This window comes from Mytilus trossulus, chromosome 8, assembly GCF_036588685.1.
Source record: "Mytilus trossulus isolate FHL-02 chromosome 8, PNRI_Mtr1.1.1.hap1, whole genome shotgun sequence".
Lineage (NCBI taxonomy): Eukaryota > Metazoa > Mollusca > Bivalvia > Mytilida > Mytilidae > Mytilus > Mytilus trossulus.
In genome coordinates, this window is record NC_086380.1 from 61,930,923 (window position 1) to 61,949,597 (window position 18,675).

General features: G+C 32.5%; 1 protein-coding gene across 1 annotated transcript; it reads left to right on the forward strand.

The window, feature by feature from the left end:
- The first annotated feature begins 3,532 nt into the window (after nucleotides 1-3,532).
- Nucleotides 3,533-9,915, forward strand: LOC134682021 (uncharacterized). Its single transcript, XM_063541628.1, has 5 exons — nucleotides 3,533-3,634; nucleotides 4,961-5,067; nucleotides 6,350-6,594; nucleotides 6,904-7,082; nucleotides 8,549-9,915. The coding sequence occupies exons 1-5, from the start codon at nucleotides 3,614-3,616 to the stop codon at nucleotides 9,506-9,508; spliced, it is 1,512 nt and encodes a 503-aa protein (XP_063397698.1). The 5' UTR covers nucleotides 3,533-3,613; the 3' UTR covers nucleotides 9,509-9,915.
- Nucleotides 9,916-18,675: the final 8,760 nt, after the last annotated feature.

Consider the following 18,675-nt stretch of genomic DNA (forward strand, 5'->3'; position numbering starts at 1 on the left):
TGTCTTGCCTACTTTATGAAGCTAATAAATAGTTGAGGAATTTTAACTGCAGATTGTATGTTATGTTAGCTGGAAGAAACCTCCGTAAAATAGTTTTCCTTTACGGGAAAAAAGAAAATATGTTTTTGTGTGGACGCAGCCGACTACGACGGAATGTAGGATCTCTATGTCTCGCTTTTTCGACAAAAAACGGAGGCTGGACAAAAAGGTGGAGCATTACAACAGTTACTACAAATGAATATTAACAATATTCAATCAGAATAAAAAGTACAACATCATAACTAAAGAAATGAATGTTTGATAACAAGTAACTTGACACGTCTTATAGCAATGCAAATAAACACTCAGCAAAACAGTCATATTCGGGAATAGGTCATGTTCGGTATTTAAGAGACCTGACGACGTAAATGGTAAGACAGAATCTAAGTAGTGGTAAACATTTCTTTAGTATGTTTAGACACAGACACATCGTATGGATCACCAATTCGTGATGGTGGGCAAAACAATTTACGGAGTGTCTTTTTTAATCTTTTCTCCTCGTACACTCCTGTACATGAAGTCCGTATAGTGTGAACATGCACGAGCATAACGTATCAACTGAGATATGTAAACACAATACGATAGGACAAAGGGTATGTTACTACTTAGAAATGGGAAATAGATAATTGAGAAGTTTAAAATCGTCCTGTTTGTCATAGAGTTTAGTAAGAAGTCGTCGTAAAGTTTTAAAAACCCTTGGTTTGTTTTCATACTGTTTACCAGAGAAAAGCAGATAATTAATTTATGAAAAATCTGATGAGAATCATTTCCTGACAAATTGTTAAAGGCTTATATCACCTGAGCCATCTTATAGAGACATGTCACATGCATAGCGAAATGACAAAATTAAAGAGACATGCATTAGGAAATGACACTATAAAAGGGCATGTAGATGGAAATGACAATATTGAAGAGACAGGCAAAAGAAATCACAATATTAAAAAGGGTATGAAAAAGGTGATGACAACATTAAAGAGACTTGTAAAAGGCGATGACAATATAAAGGAGATAGCCAAAAGAAATGTAAATATTAAAGAGACATGCAGTACGAAATGACAATATAAAAGAGACATGCAAAAAGCGACAATATTAAATAGTCAACCTAAAAATGACAATATTGAAGAAACATGCAGAAGAACATGACAATATTAAAGTTAACATTTACAACTTCATAACGATTTTATTTCACAGGACATCTTTTGCTGCATCATGAGAGCCTACATTGGTGTTTCATCTTATTATGTTTGACAGGTAAGTCAATTATCCGTACTGATAATATTTACCGTGAATGAATGTAAATATTCAGAGATTTGCGTATATAATTGATTCCCTTTGAAATAAAATAGATCAGGAATTCATAATTCTTATTCACAACATATTAACATGGCTTTAATACGCAGCCAACATCCATATCTTAAATGTTGTTTTCTTTGAAAGCTATGCATTTTCTTACTTCTTTGCTACGCGTCCTATATCGGCCACAGGGAATAAAGATGATTTCCGTGACAACCGAACAGGAGAGTCTGTATACACCAATTTTCCGGCGTCGTATTGTAGGCGCTGTAGTACATTTGTACTTTATGAAATATATAAAGAAGACAAGCTTCAGACACATAATAGCTACTATTTCTGATATTTGAACCGTGAAGTTTGGTATGAATTATGTAACACTTATTAAAATATAAGAAAATCATTGGAAGAGGTCTCGATTTTATTTTGGTCAGATTTTTTTTTTTTTTTTTTGGTTTATAATATAATAGTATCTGTGAGATGCTAGATTAACGTCCATTTTCGCTGAACTTGTACACATATTTGTTTAGGGGCCAGCCGAAGCCCGCCTCCGGTTGTGGGATTTTCTCGCTGTGTGGGAGACCCATACATTGACATTGTGGATAGGCATTTTTCTCCTCTATTTGTTAAAGTCAATGATGTTTTGTTAAATGCTATGATATCGAAAGTGAAAAAGTCTACTTTGATAAACTATTTTCTAAATGTGTAGCGGGAAAATGAAAACAAAACTTCATGGTTCGGAAGCTCTTTCTGTATTTATCTTCATCAGTAACGCTTAGAGCCAAATATTCCAAAATATCCGAAGTACTGACATTTACTCTAAAGCAAATTATTGATATAACTGAAATGATACTGATTTGTAACTTTTTTTTTACGATAACATGGAAATGAATCTGGTAAAATTACTCATATACTGACCGACTTTAGAAACGCAACACTAGATTGCTCTTTTTAATTCTCATTTTGAAATATGCATTTATTAGTAAACAAACCTACGAACAGAAAGTTTCATTACTTCAACGTTTAAAAAATGAATACCAGTTCGAAGGTTGAATTGATTACGTCATTTTAATTGTTCAAATATTGTGGTATACACTGAAACCCTGGTTTTCCCCTTTCACACGAAGGTGTCACCGTCAAAAGCAATGACTGCCTGTAACAAACGCCAGTATGATTGTCAGAAAGGTCAACAAATTCTGTTCAGCACGTTTTGGGTTCTGTTTTGCACCTTCTGATTTTGCCGTTGTTCCACCCCTTCCAACGGGTTTTGGCAATAATGTGGTTCATACTTTCAGGCTTTAAATTTTTTTCTGCAGTCAATTCTTTGGCATTTCAGTTAAATGGAAATATTTATGGTATAAATCTGTGCAAAATGGCATTCAGCAATTTGATTAGCAATTGACGTTGAGGCCGTAGATCTGTCTCGTAAATGACGTTCCGTAATCAAATTCTATTGACGTTGCATTGTCACTACATGTTGATCTGGTCACTGATGGTCTTCAACAAATCCAGTCAACTGGCATTATTGTCGAAAGGAAAGTAAGACGAGTTTCTGACATCAAATTGTCTGGTTGCTTTACGTTCACGTTTTCCTGTTTGCATTATTCAAATGGGTTGATTCAGTTTTTTATTCCTCAGTCTTTTCAATATGGAGATGCAACATGTTTTACCGATTTAAGTGTGGCCAAGGATTAAAAGAAAAAAAATGAATAAATATGTTATTGGTTCGAAATTTCGCTTTCTGAAACTAGTACGATCTCAACAATCCGGTATGTTCAATAACCACAGGTAAGTCAGATGTTGATTTTTTCGAAAGAGAAAGAAGTATAATAAGCATGAATAGTAGTTGTATGAGGATCGAACATGATTTGGTAAAATAAATCTACAAAATGAGTGTTGCGTTTCTAAAGTCAGTCAGTATACAATAAATTGTAAAGATTTTATGCTTATTTTGTGATATTTTCGTTTTTGTCCTTGATTTGGGCACACTAACAAATTTCACAGTACTTGACCTCATATGTTTAATATGTAGAAGCTTATCAATATCAATTTCTTTTGTTATTTTTTGGTAATCTATATGCTATTAATCAATTCCGAGAAATGGTCTTTTTAAATTTCCATATTTGGTTAAAAATAAATCACTCCAATTAAATGACTGGTTTAAAAATAGGTTAATTTTTCATTTAAATAACAGATCATAATAACAAATTATTTGTCCGTGCAAAAGCTGTGTACGAAATCTGATCAAATCTTATTTTATGCTGCTACCTTTACGAATACAGGTATGGATTCAACAAAAGTGAAGGTAGGTAACTGAATAAGTATTTTTTAGGTAACAATTCGATTCTAATACGTTACAAATTCAGAAGGCGTTTTTAGAACATAATTTCTTTTTAAAATCTTTCTTTTTGGTGGTGGATTGGGGAAAAGTTATAATTTGTGTAAGCAGTTTGATTTTGGTATATATTTTTATTTAGTAATCAGTTGAGGTCCACCTCCAGGTGAGGTATTTTCTTATTGAAGACCTATTGTGGCATTCGGCTGTTATCTGCTCCTTGTCCCCGTTGTTGTTTCTTCGACATACTCCCCATTTCCATCTTCAATTTTATATGATCGATTGGTGGTTTTTTGTTTGAAGGATAACTTGTAGTTTTTGTGTTTTTATTTAAGGGGATGGATAGAATATTGTCAATTGCTTTAAGTAATATTTCAGAATACTAACCTTCTATACAATAGTCAATATCTTGATTATTCTAAAGCAGGTTACGAATATTTCTTCTAAATGATAAGTAATTGCGAGCATTCTTTAGCAAATAATTAAGTATTGCCTCGCTAGTTCATGTGTTCGTGCTGTACTTATCTTATTTATTTTTGTGCATGTAAATCATTCCATCCATGGAACACCACATACAATGTATCTGCAATCATACTTGAACGTTAACAAAAGACAATATCGTATAGTTAGATAAAATAAAGATTTCCTACAAAATGAAAAACAATTAAAAACTTAGATAGGCTGTTTGTTTTCTCGTCTGAATTTATTTACGACACGTTACTAACAGCTAACAGGCTCCTGTATAAATGATGTCTAGAATGTATATATACATTATATATGTCATTAAAAGACTTGATTCAAAGAAATGTGACAATTTTACTGCCAATAGGTTCAATTGCGATTGTTAAGGGGTTTTTGTACCAACATTAAACAGTTCATGTGGACATGCATTTTTTCATATAAGTCTAAAGTATCTCTATTTTAAATGATGGATATTTTGATTATTTTGATGAATGTCTGACGTTTAAAATAAGAAGCCACTTACCTTAAATATATGATCATTTTTTTTTATAAATCTGCTGATTGCAGAAGTATGAATTATTCGAAATACTTAGGATTGCCTTATCCCAGGCAAAGAATACCTAGCCATATTTGGCAAAAATGTTTGAAATTTTGAGTCCTCAATGCTCTTTAACCTAATGCTTGTTTTGCTTTCTAACTATTTGATCTGAGCGTAACTGATTAGTCTTATGGAGACGAATATCTAGTCCGGCGTAGCAAATTATAAGTCTGGTACCTTTGATAACAATGTACTTTATCATTAGTTTAAGTTTTTTTTTTTTTAATTTATTGTAGGAGATATCAGTATCAATAACATTGTTTGGTTTGGCTACACTATTTCTTCACAAAGTACTTGAACTATGGACACGGACGGAAACAATTGGTGAAAAGACCGACGAAAGGTTGTATGATAGGATTTATACAATACATTGATAAACGGTCGTTTAGAAATGTTCTACCGTAGAAAAGAATTTGGACAGTAATTTTAACATGTTTCTAACCTAGAACAGATTATTACATTTTACCCTATTTCTGAATCTGAGAGGTCAACAATAAAACACATTTTCAACAAATTTTATGACAATTTATTCTGATAGTTCTTAAGAGAGTTTAGAGCTGATCCCAACTGTATGAAGGAGTTTCTGGGAGGAATTTGAAATGAATAATTAGGGTTAAGTGATTATATTGAAATTGTATGATAATGCCAACTTAATTCTAGTTAATTTGTTCATTGTTCTATACTGAATGACTTAGGAAACGCAACACACATTGGGTATTACCAAATCATGATTGATCCTCATCACACAACTATGCTTGAAAGCATACTTCTTTTTAATGATTAGATCAATTTGATACCTGACTTACCTGAGGTTTTTGAACATACCGATTTCTTTTCTAAATAGCAAGATGTTTTTAGCGACATATGGAAATCAAAAACGTTTTTTTTTCTTCTTCGTTAACCCATACTTTCAAGCAATACCCACACTTGTATCATTAAAAATTACAATACTTCTTCGTATATCCGTGACTGAGTAAACAAATTCATTCTGAATGAGTCTATAAGAATATTACAGCCAGAAATACGTGAACGAGCTGTTTTTAGGCAATTTCACGTCAGAAATTCGTCTTTTTCTTTATAACAACGGTTACACAGGCAGACTGGATTTGTTAATGAGCATTTATGACCAGATCGATCGATATGTTGTGACCATGCCACGTCAAAAACATTTTATTGTGCAACGTCATTTGCGGAACCTGTTTAATGTCGCAACGTCAACTTCCCATATACTGAAATTTCAATGGGTTGACATCTAAAACACTTTTAAAACCCTAATTTTAAAACGCGTAATTGCCAACAAAAACTGTAAAGGATGGGACAGATACAAATCAAAAGGAACAAAACAGAATTCAAAACTGCCTCACAGAATTGGTTGACTTTTGAGACAATCATGCTGGCGTTGATTACAGTCAGACATTGCATTGGATGGTAAAACATCCATTGGTTAGGACTAAACAAGGGTTTCAGTGCATACCACATGTTTTAAACATTAAACTTTTTCGAACAGAATTTTTTTTACACATACATTAGTTTTACAAAAATTGCATATCTGAAAATGGGAATAAGCAAAAGTAACATAGTGTTGCGTATCTAAAGTCTGTCAGTATATATTCTTAATAATTTAGCCACCCGGATATGGTAACAGATTTAAAACCAAGTACTGACTATGAATTAAAGATTGAACATAATGGTTCTGATCAAGACTTGAGACCTCTCAAAGAACCGTCAATTTTCATAACAACCTCAACGGCAGATACACCAGAAATAGAAGATGAGTATGTTGGAATCAACAAGAGATCAGTGACAGCTTTCCATCCTTCTGTATCATATCAAGAGGGAACATTCTTCAATATAACTACAGTAGTCTTTGGTGAGAACAATTCAAAGCGAATCTATATTATTATTCTTTTTCTAATAAAGTATCGAGTTTAAAATTAAATGTAAATTATCTCAAGGTTACGTCTCTATATCATAGATAATATTTCGATTTATTATTAGTTATATTCATCAAATGTCTGTGAACAAATACAACAATAATATTTAGATTTGATGTCGTCCATCAAATAAGTAAAAACAAGGTGGGAACACACACAATTGAAACAACATACCCTAATCTAAATGAGGACAGACCTGTTTTATGTTTAATAAGGTTTCGTCATTTGTTTTACTTGTATTACAGGCACATCAATGACAAATGTAAATACCGGGGATAAAACGATGTTTATCTGTGGACCAAATGTGAAGAGTACAAATGCTGTAATAGATGGTATAATCAACTTTATTTATGGTATATCACCTGACGATGACTTTAGATTTTCAGTAGAACAGGAAACTACCAAAAACCAAATAAAAGATCAGGTGAGATATTTTCCCCCTATCAACTGACTCATTGTGTGCTAAAGTACTATATAACATAGAAAGGTAATGAATATGATCATAGTTTTTGAAAATAATCGACAAGATACAATTACATGTTTTTTTAATCTAACAACTTGAATAATTTTCATCAATAGAAACATCCTGATCAAGTGCAAATATAGTGTCTAAATGATTAACATAACAAACACTCTAAGCAAAAATGATGCAGTACATCAATCTTTAAATTGCTGATTTGAATAGGAACTTAAACATAATTATAACACATCAGTATGGACAAATTTGATCCAGTGCCTCAGAGTCTTTGTTCTTGTTCAACTTTCTATGTTGTGTTTTGTGTGCTATAATTTGTCTGTTTTTTTCAATTTTGGCAATGGCATTGTCTGTTTGGTGTTGGTCTCTTGAGGTGAATGTTCATCTGTTATCTTTCGTGCCTTTGTTATGATAACTTTTCGTGGTCTTTGTTTAAACATTGGCTACTTGTATGCGATACTCAGAGTATCCAATGTCCACCAACAGTGTGTTATTAAACCAAAAGCATATCTTTATTTGTTCCGTTGCATGAGGAGAACACTACAGATAAAAGGTCACTCTAAGTCTTTATTGAATTCGAAATTTGAATCGAGGCAAATATATTGAACTTGGGTATCACTACCACAAAAAAAGGTCTGAATGATTATAGTTCTTTTAACCGATTTTAAGAAGTCGCCTTTAAGTTGCGCTGTTATGCTACAGTTCTGACTTGTATTTGTATCTTTATCACATGGTGTTTTGAAGGCTTGCGTTTGTTTGTTGTTCATCTTTCAATTATTTAGTATAGAAAGATGTGGTGTGAGTGCCAATGAGACAACTCTCCATCCAATGCTTTTTTTCGATCGTCGACATTTGTGTCTTTATGCTGTTAATCATTCACGAAATCAAAGGTTCTTGGCGATTATTTCACAATGATGTGAACATGCAAACGTTTATATATATTTTATTTTACATTGATATTGATTTCAAGAACACGTGGGATTTGGTTATTCGTTAACTGTTGAAATTATTACCTTCATGGTTTAAAGAAAACGACTGCTACAAACAAACCTCAAGAAAACGTGTATTTTGATAGAATACGCTTATACCAAAGTTTCAACCTAATCCATATACTCTACGACAACTAGAATACGACGTATAATTATTAATATTTTTAAATCACAGTTTTTCTTTTCTTAGATATTTTAAGTAAAAGCAGAGCTTGATATCAAATTTAACATGCTAACATAATCTTAATTAATAATTTCGTGAAAATGTTACTGGTGTTGATAATTATAAACTATGAGAGTTTAAATACATTACACATTTGATTCGTTACTTAATGATGGAAAAATATCTGGTTTTAAAATGCATTATTGATTCTTTAAAGACTGTACAGTAAGATTGTTAAACGAGGTATTTAATTTTCATTGCAGGGTACTGATAGAAAAAGAGCCGTTACTTTTTTAAAGGTTTTTCAAGCAGAAGAATGCCGGGTTCCTAACACGGTAAACATGATATGCGTGCCTTCCAATATTGAAATTGAGGACATTGAGAAACTTTCTTTAGATCTTGATCAAAATGAAATGTTTGAAAGTTCTTTGAACTCAATCTGTTTTGTCTTCAAAGATGCATTCCCTTTAACATGTGGGCAAACTCTGGCACGATATGTGAACGTCTTTAACACATTTGTTGACGATACGAATCATGTTTATGATAGAAAAGGTAGATGTCCAATCCCATGTCTAAAAGATCATTCGAATGTAGATTGTTTAAATCTTTCTACATGTCTGCGACAAATTGAGGTATGTCAAAGTCGAAACAGTTCTTTTGAAACGGTTTTCGAGGAACTTAAAAGATCGACTACGCAACCTTTTGAACATGCATTGAAAGTACACTTGCTACAGAAAAAAATCGAGAGGGATGTTAGGGAATTTGAAATAGCTACAGAAAACGCTATTAAATACGAAACGAAGATAGAGACAAAAATTAAAGATATACAAATGTGGAGAAACAAGAAACTACTGTTCGACTTTAAAGTGAAGTCTCAAGATAAGACTTCAAAACAATCTTTACCATCGGAATGCAGATATGATAAGTATGAACATTACTTTATTCTACAACCAGAACATGTTGAAAACGGTATAAAATGCCTGTATTGCATTCCCAATCACCAAATATGTCACAAGCCTTGCGGACTGGAAAATCAGCTAAAACGTACATGCAAGAAGTTTAGATGCCTATCTTCGCATGAACATGAACTAACCGATCAGTGCAACGAATGCAAGTGTGCAGTGGATGAGCATGAACTTGGACATTTTCTAAGTTTTGCAAATGAAATCGCCGATTTTAAAAAAAATTACACAAAATGCAAACCATCTAGAAGACATTATTAAGAAAGACTATCAAGAGCTTAACATTACATCTGGAAAATTAGATATCAAAGTTAACTGCAATTTATGTGTCGAAATACTTGAAATAGAAAATGTCACAGACCTTGAACTGGAAGATAGTCTTCAAAATGTTCCTAGTCTAATGTCAAAAGAGGAGTTTACAACCGAATCAAAAGTAAATTGACAGAGATAATACTTTTTCCTGAATATTTGAACTTTCAACCTTATGCATTACTATTTTGGGGACCAGTCAGCGGTGTCGATCGATCACTTATCAGTCAAGTAAGCGTCAAACTTCCGTCACTGATTTGTTAGACTTATAGTGCTGTACCAAGTCAAGAAAACGGCCATTGTTATATTGTAGCGCACGTCTGGCGTATAAAAAAAACATTATATAACCTGTTACCTTTTGATGGCTTTTATTCGTTTGTTTCTCTGTCCTATATTTTCTCCCATTTATCTTTTTATTTATTGTAACCCTGTCGTGTCATGTTGTCATTTTGGTGTTATAATTAACACTGCAATAAAAGCGGGAGGTTTGGCATGCTACAAAAGCAGGTTCAACCCACCATTTTTTACATTAAATACCCTGTACCAAGTCAGGCAAATGGCCGTTGCACATTATAGTTCCGTTCTGTGTGTGTTACATTTCGGTGTTGTGTCTCTCATGTGTCGTAGTTCTCTTATATTTGTTTCCCTCAGTTTTCGTTTGGAACCCGGATTTATTTTTTCTCCATCGATTTATGAATTTTGAACAGCAGTATACTACTGTTGCCTTTATTTATACTATAGTTCGTTTCTGTGTTGTACTTCTGTTGTGTCGTAGTTCTTTTATATTTGTTACGTTTCCCTCAGTTTAAGTTTGTTTTTTCCTCAATCGACTATAAATTCCGAACAGTGGTATACTACTGTTAGTTTAAACATATTTATTTAGAGTGGATTGGGAAACAAGTTTTGCAACTTATATTAATCCTTTTCCACTTTGCGGGTGCGAGTACTGCCTTGTAGCGGCATTAGCCTACTCTTTTTCGAAATCTACAAAGGTGTCTTTAACGTGCAAGAGATATGGCTCTCTCTTAACACGGGTCAGCCATTTATCGTCCCCTTCCGACGGACTATCATCGTTTCCTCAAGACCATACTCGCAAATGGTGTTGAGGGAGAGCCGAAAATTGATTTCCTGAAATTTTCATCCCAAACGGGAATCGAACCAGGAAACTTTGTGTTTGTAGTCCGATGCACTAACCACTACACCACGGCTCTCTCTATATACTACTGTTGCCTTGATTTATAGCGAAAATCGTTGAACGCTCCAAGAGATCGGACGGAATAAAAGAGGGACGAAAAATACCAAAGGGACAGTCAAACTCGTAAATCTAAATCAAACTGACAATGCCATGGCTAAAAATGAAAAAGACAAACAGAAAAAACAATAGTACACATGACACAACAAAGAAAACTAAAGAATAAACAACACGAACCCCACCAAAAACTAGGGGTGATCTCAGGTGCTCCGGAAGGGTAAGCAGATCCTGCTCCACATGCGGCACCCGTCATGTTGCTTATGTGATTACAAATCCGGTAAATAGTCTAATTCGGTAGGTCAATAACTTTTCTGACGGATTAGAGTATTACGGTATGTCGATTATGGACTTTCCGAATTGATTTTCCTCTAAGTTCAATATTTTTGTGATTTCACTTTTCACATATTGAACTTATACAAATTTCGAAATATTAGTTTCATTTCATTTGAATAAAAAATCGCCGCGAAAAATACGATGATTTCAAGTACAAAAACTAAACACTTCATTATCAATCATTCAGCATTTTGTTTACGTTTGTTTGAGAGAAACATGCAGATAAAATTGAAATTCAAAAATATATATTTGTAAAAGTATGATTATCGTTTATATTTAAGTGTGGATTTTTTTCTATCTCAAACCTAAAAAGTGACAAAAATGTTATTTATCCCGATTCTTAAATCCACTGAATTTACAAACAATTCTCCAAAAGAATAATATAATGATAATTTTATTATTGCATATTTCGGTGAATTATATTCAGCAGGAAAATGAAATATGCAAGTGTGACACTCCCTGACACTCCAAAAGTAAACGAATCAAAATAAAATAAACATTAATTTAAAAAAATGAAAAAACGTTTTCACAAGTTGATCCTCAAACTATTCGCATCTTTCAAATGTATTATAAAGATTTTATACCAATAACTTATGAAAAACCGTTTCAAACAAGTTATTTTAGAATTATTATAAGAATTAGAAACAAAGCTATTTTTAATCACTGCAAAAGATTTTTATTTCTTAGATGTGCCCAATATTCTGAATACGTACTCATCCTGATGGAAAAAGACTGAGTCAATTAATGATTTTCATTCAAAAAAAGAAATCATTGCATTCTTATAAAACAAAAAGGTTTAAGTATTATTATTCAGATATTATAAAGCGTTGGATTGGTTTCTAGCATCGAGAGTAGTCAGTCGTTGATACATCTATCAGTAAACCAACATCGTAGATAGCCTATAAAGAGGATCTGACCCAGCACGTCCCTTTAGTTTTAATAATGGAGACTTGCCTGCGAAAGAATGTTGGTCCATGTATTGTAATTGATAATGTGAATGACTTCTTACCCCCCCCCCCCCCCCCATCTAATTTTAGGCCTCGTTGTCGGCCGGTTCAAACACAAACAGCTATGAACATTCTTGTTATAGAACTAGTTGTATTATTTATTCTTTTATCTATTTCTGAGTTGATTAATCTATTGTCAGACAATTGGGACGCCCTTTATATTAAATATCATTTCAGTTTATTTGCCTACAAAAAAATGATGAATCTCATTTTAACGAAAGATGTGATAATACAATATCACAAATCACTCACACAAACTCTCGATCTTTATCCTTTTAACAATAATGCATAGCAGGCTTGGCTGGTTTGAAGAAATTTGTATGCAGGGTTTTGCGGAAAAAGATAAAGCTTTGGTGATAAGAATTCATCATTGGGGAAATTTTTGCATTGGCGAAAGAAATATAAAAGTTCGACTTCATGTATCTCGTTACTTTTTTCCGGTTTCGCGGATTTACCTGATCAGAAAATTTTCGTAATTCACCTTCAACTCGTTACAACTTTGACAGAAAATCAATTATCAGCTGAGTGCATTTTATACCTGTAAGCACTGATAGAGTATTTAATGAATATGTTGATTGTATTATTTTATAAAATGACGTGTTGAAATGGCGTCATATATAGTTATCAACGGTACCAGGATTATAATTTAGTACGCCAGGCGCGCGTTTCGTCTACATAAGACTCATCTGTGGCGCGCATATCAAAATATTTATTAAGCGAAACAATTAAAAGTTGAGGAGCATTGAGGATCCAAAATTTCCAAAAGATGTGCCAAATACGGCTAAGTTAATCTATGCATGGGATAAGAAAAATTCTTATTTTTTTTTAAAATTCAAAGTTTTGTAAATTTTGTGTTTATATGTCACTTTAGGGATTTATTTACAACTTTGCAAAGCATGTCTCTGAATAATTGTTTACCGTCTCCTATGTTTCCTTTTACATTAGCCGGAAAATAGAAATATTGTTATGGCGAAAACTGTTCAAAAGTAAGAAAAATAATTAACTTTACAAACTTTTTCCTCTAACTTTGATAGAAATGTTTTATTTGTAGTGAGTACTTTTACTTTACAAACATTCTGGTAACGCATGTGTTTCAAACTATAGTTTTGCGTCTACTTTTTCTTGATACGATTGTCTGTAAAAGAAAACATTTGCGACAAAGAAAAACTCTGACTTAAGTCTTTATCCTTCAAATAGACGGTGAAATATATATCTGAAAAACTTAATGAAGATAAATCTTGTGTTCTCAGAAGTCAAAAATTATGATTTCACTATCTGTATTTCAACTTTACACTTTCATTTGAAAAGTAGATATTTAATGTTTATTCATTGCAAAGTAGATTAAAAAAAGACTTGTAGAATATTCATAGAGCAAACTGATTATTTTCGAAGGCATATTTCAAAGAATAATATGTTTATATATGTTGTTCGTTGGCGATAATTGATCTTAATCAAAACGTGTTTCAAGCAATTAAAGGGAAGATTTCTAAAAAAAAATTTTTAGTTTTTTGAACTTCAGGTGAACATAAAATATTATCCCCGGCTTAGTATATATCTAGGATTTTGATTGGTAAAAGCACGTCGTTACAAAACCCATAGCCCCTGGGTGTTGCTAACCCATATCCCGGGACGTTGCTAACCATTATCCCGGGGAACTTCACGCAAGTTTTCCTTAGTTCCATGATTGCTCCTTGTGAAATATTGAAATCTGTAGATTATCCATGATGTTTGTAATTAAATATTCAATTCATTAACGATTTTGTCCTAGTATACCGATCATTTACACTCATTTCATTAAATTCATCACTTGACTGCCACATTTTCAAGGGATGGGACTACTGACCTAGCTATGCAAATGACCCACGTTGACGTCACAGCATCTATGACGTAACTCTCACAACATTGAGCGCCAAATTTGACTCAATCCAGTTTCTCTGTCTCCGTATTAAAAACGTCTTATATTTGACTACCTGTAGGGTTCTACCAAAGGTAGTACCCTACACCCCGTAAAAAATATGTTAATTTTCCAAATTTCAATAAAACTTTCTTTAGATAATGAAAAAAACGTTTGTTTTCACGTTACACTTTGTACCCGAATTTCAAAAATATCGCCCGATTCGGAATAAGACCGGGGATAAATTCGTTATCTACGTTCATATCCGTAGATATGGATATTTTTACACCCTTCAGTACCCTGTACACCCTATGGCTACGCCTCATGGTGTACTGTAGTACTTCAGGGTGTTAAAATATCTATATCTACGGATATGAACGTAAATAACTTATAGTCACTGTAAATTATCTCAAAGGATAATATATAAACAGGGACAAAACTTTACCTCGCAGGATGATTACCAAACTCGGAGACCAAAAAAAATGAAAGTCACAATTGTATCACTGATTGCGGTGGCTAGTATTTACGAAGAAGCGGATACATTAATGATTTTACATGCATTGAATGCTGTGTCAATGTTTTTCGACTCATCAGCGTAAAGGGTCGCATCATTGTAAAGTCTTCGTGTAAGAAAATTTAGTGCTTTCCATTTATACACTTTTCTTTATATAAAAAGCTCACTCAAGTGATTCATGGTTTCAAACAGGAGAAATTTTAGTTGGTTATCAATGTCTTGATGAATGCGTATAACGTCAACCAGTTGTTTTGCCAGCTTTTTATTTGAAAGAAAAATGAAAGTTTGGACTCGAGTTAATCTTTTCATCTGATTTCCCTCAAGTTTGGTTAACAAAACAGAAAAGGGAAAATAATTGAGCAGTAAGGATAAGTGTGTTCTGTTTTATTAGCTGTCAATGTCAAGCATAACACATTTGTCATAATCATGTAGAAGAGGATGATGGGGAGGCATAAGGAAGAACATCTGTCAATATGTTTTGTATATTCATTTTAGTCCGTTTGTTCTATTATAAGTGTGTTTATAAAAGTATTCACCTACAAGCTGTTTCCGTTTCTTATGATAGGATAAATAACACATTCTGAACCTTAATAAATGTTAAGAACTATTGCTTTGATATAAATTGATAAACAATATATATTGGTTGTACAAAAACATAGAAAGGTTTTGTCTTAAAAATACAATATTAAAGATTAAAAACTCCTTAAATCCATCAAAATAAAAAAATAAAAAATTGCTACATAGAAAAATATGTTCATGCTCATATCATGTATGTACTAATGTGAAATTTCGATTGAATCGAGAGAAAAAAGTAGATCACGCCACGAAGAATAAACAGTTACGTAATCCTGAAGTCAAAACATTTTTTTTCTACTTTCTGTTTGCTGTTTTACTAGTTAAGATGATATCCTTCTACCTTCCTGGATTGATATCCCGCAAAAGATGCAATATTTTTTTAAAGTCTATATATATATATATGTTTCAATTCAGCATAAACCAAAAAACAAACAGAAAAAATTGAGTTCAGAAAATAATTCAGAAAAAAATCACTTTTTTGTTTCCCTCCATGTTTTTACATGCACTGGAGTTGTAATACAAGACTTGTACCTTAGTTAGTGATGATAAAACGGATGTAAATAACAAAAAAAATTCATCATGTCAAGAAGATTTACACCAGTTGTATAGCGTTGCAGATTTTTCTTCTGGTCAATCGCTAAAGTGACCAAAAAAGGAATTGTACTGCATGAACCAAAAAAGATCAGTCTATACCAATCATTTCTTATACCTTTACCAAACCTTTTGCAACTCAAATTTTCAATTACAAACACATTTTGCAAGGAACTCAATATTGACGACTTTAATTCTAAACCTCCCGATTGCACTTGTGCTAGTTCCCAATTCACATATAATCCGGCTGGCCACGTTATTACCGGTGACCTCAACATTGTAAATAACACTTCCCTGCGAAATGTGTTATCGACGTATCGTGAGCCTAAATCCATCAATTGGAAATACAACTTAAAAATATTGATGGATTCAGTCGAGGATTATGCTAGGCAATGGCCTAATCGCGAGAAGGAAGACGTAGACACTCTTTCCAAAAGGATTAAGGCCGGTGAGGTCGTTGATACAAATCAGAATTAAAGGGAAACTTCGCAAAAAAATCAAAAATTGATATTATGTTCATTCTGTATAAAAATGCTCAATTTCATAGATATTAAAGTGAATTGTCTTAGGAAATCTAATTAGTTCATAATTCTTTTATGTAATAAACTTTATTCCAATAAATTAGGATCTTTGCTCCACTGAGCACCCGCATAGCTAAAGGTATTACTCCCAAAGGTATTGCAGGGGGGGTGAGGAGGTGACACGTCAAGGTATTCAAGCGATTTCCTGTCGAGCTTGCAAATTCATCATCGTTTCACTTCTTAGGGTATTGATCAGTGTACACGGTCGATAACTTAAAACTTTCCATTTTGAACTATTAGGTGTATAATATGCATCTCTATCTTGCGTGTCCGAAAGTGATATAATATACTAGTCATTACTAAACTCATATACGCTTGTTTATGAATATCATTTCTGGTGTAAAGAAAATTATTTATAAATAATACCTAGAAATAAACAACAGATTTGATGAAATAAAAATCTATATACATATTTTTTCCAAGGGTAAATTTGGTAAAATGTAATTTATACTCTTTGTCAATAGTGAAAGACAGATCGGACCATACCAGAAATATAGATTTAAAAAAATGTACGCACTTGTCGACCATTCGTTTATACGCCTGCATGGATAATAAGTTACGGAACTATAGCGCAAATTCAAAAATATACATGTATACATTGTAAATAAGAAAGAAACATACATTTTGTGTAAATTGGGGTAAAAGTTTTGTAAATAGACCAGTCCACGGATGCCAACAGTGTGTAATCATAAAATGTCGACAGACTATTGTATAGAAGAAGAAGAAGAAGAAGAAGAAGAAGAAGAAGAAGAAGAAGAAGAAGAAGAAGAAGAAGAAGAAGAAGAAGAAGAAGAAGAAGAAGAAGAAGAAGAAGAAGAAGAAGAAGAAGAAGAAGAAGAAGAAGAAGAAGAAGAAGAAGAAGAAGAAGAAGAAGAAAGAGAAGAAGAAGAAGAAGAAGAAGAAGAAGAAGAAGAAGAAGAAGAAGAAGAAGAAGAAGAAGAAGAAGAAGAAGAAGAAGAAAAAGAAGAAGAAGAAAGAGAAGAAGAAGAAGAAGAAGAAGAAGAAGAAGAAGAAGAAAAGAAGAGATTTAAATACAGGTCTTTATATAACTTTCTTTGGCTCATCGAAGTTATGGACATTTATATATCAATTAGATTGTTCTCGAATAAAGGAAGAAATTCGTCATCATCACAATTGTTCCGACATGCATGTAATATGTACGCAGCTGGACGTACACTAATATTCCCTAAGGGATGTGAATATTTTCCAGGAAAACTATAGAGTATCAAAGTTTCATATCAATTTAAAGGTTGTTTTTTTTATATTTAATGACAGTAATTTAAAGAACAAACTGCTTGTCCGCTTTAGTGGTATTCTTGCCAGTTGAAACAGAGTTATAATTCCTTTAACAATAGGGAAAGATGACATTAAATTCGTTCTGGGTTTTTTTTATACATCGTTGGTCAAATAGCTAAAGTATATTATATATAGTTGGGCCCGATATAGTTACGGTGTGAGACGAAGATTATTTTGTTAAGGACATTCCCTATTATGTATAAATTTTGTTGATATTTTTCACACTTGAAAAGCAAATATGTTCGTAAATTTCGATTCCATTCCAAAAAGATTCTTCAATTTTCTGTCAATTTTTTAAAGCATCCTTTTTCAAATATCTGAAGTATTCGTGCGTTGTGAGATTTGAAATATTTTGATGAACATTAATTCCTAAATAGGTAATTAAAGATAACTTTGGATGGACTAAATTATATAATTGCAATTGTTAATGATCTGTTTGAAATATTTATGGCTGCGGTTCCTAATCTAAAATAGTACAATTTTTAGTTCATACACACGTGATTAGAAGGCTATTTTTATTTTTGAATTTATACTTCATTTAAAATAATTAAGTATTTTATCTTTACTGAATTAATCAAAAGTCATAATTCATTTAAAAGTGATCTTATTATGCTTATGCAAAATGTAAAATACACAACAGCTATCCAGTTATTGTGCGACTTTATTATTCCCGTTAATTAATAATAATTATTTTTTTTACATTTCTTTGTCTAAAACTTTGACTGACCCCCGTTTACAATTCATACGTAATGATCATCACACCTTCAATGCCAGTAAACCGTGACGCCTAGATTTCACTGAATGAGGATCAAAGGATTAGAATTACATAATGCTAATCTTTTAATTACCTTGAGTTAACCTACGCATTCAACATTCTTTAGGTGTCACAAAACAATACACATTTTATTTCCACCGTACAAGCAAGTGAAAATGTTTGATGGAATGAAGCAAAAAGGTCACAATACAAACATGTATTTTTAATACACTATTGATCATGTCAATTTCATATGTTTGTTTAAAGTATTTGTAGAAAAAAGTCATAAAAAAGTTCTATTGTATGAATTAATTTTGTTAT

Coding starts and splice junctions, on each gene's coding strand:
- LOC134682021 (XM_063541628.1), top strand. CDS start 3,614: ATGGATTCAACAAAAGTGAAG. Junction 3,635..4,960: donor TGGATTCAACAAAAGTGAAG/GTAGGTAACTGA, acceptor AATTTATTGTAG/GAGATATCAGTATCAATAAC. Junction 7,083..8,548: donor AAAACCAAATAAAAGATCAG/GTGAGATATTTT, acceptor TTTTCATTGCAG/GGTACTGATAGAAAAAGAGC.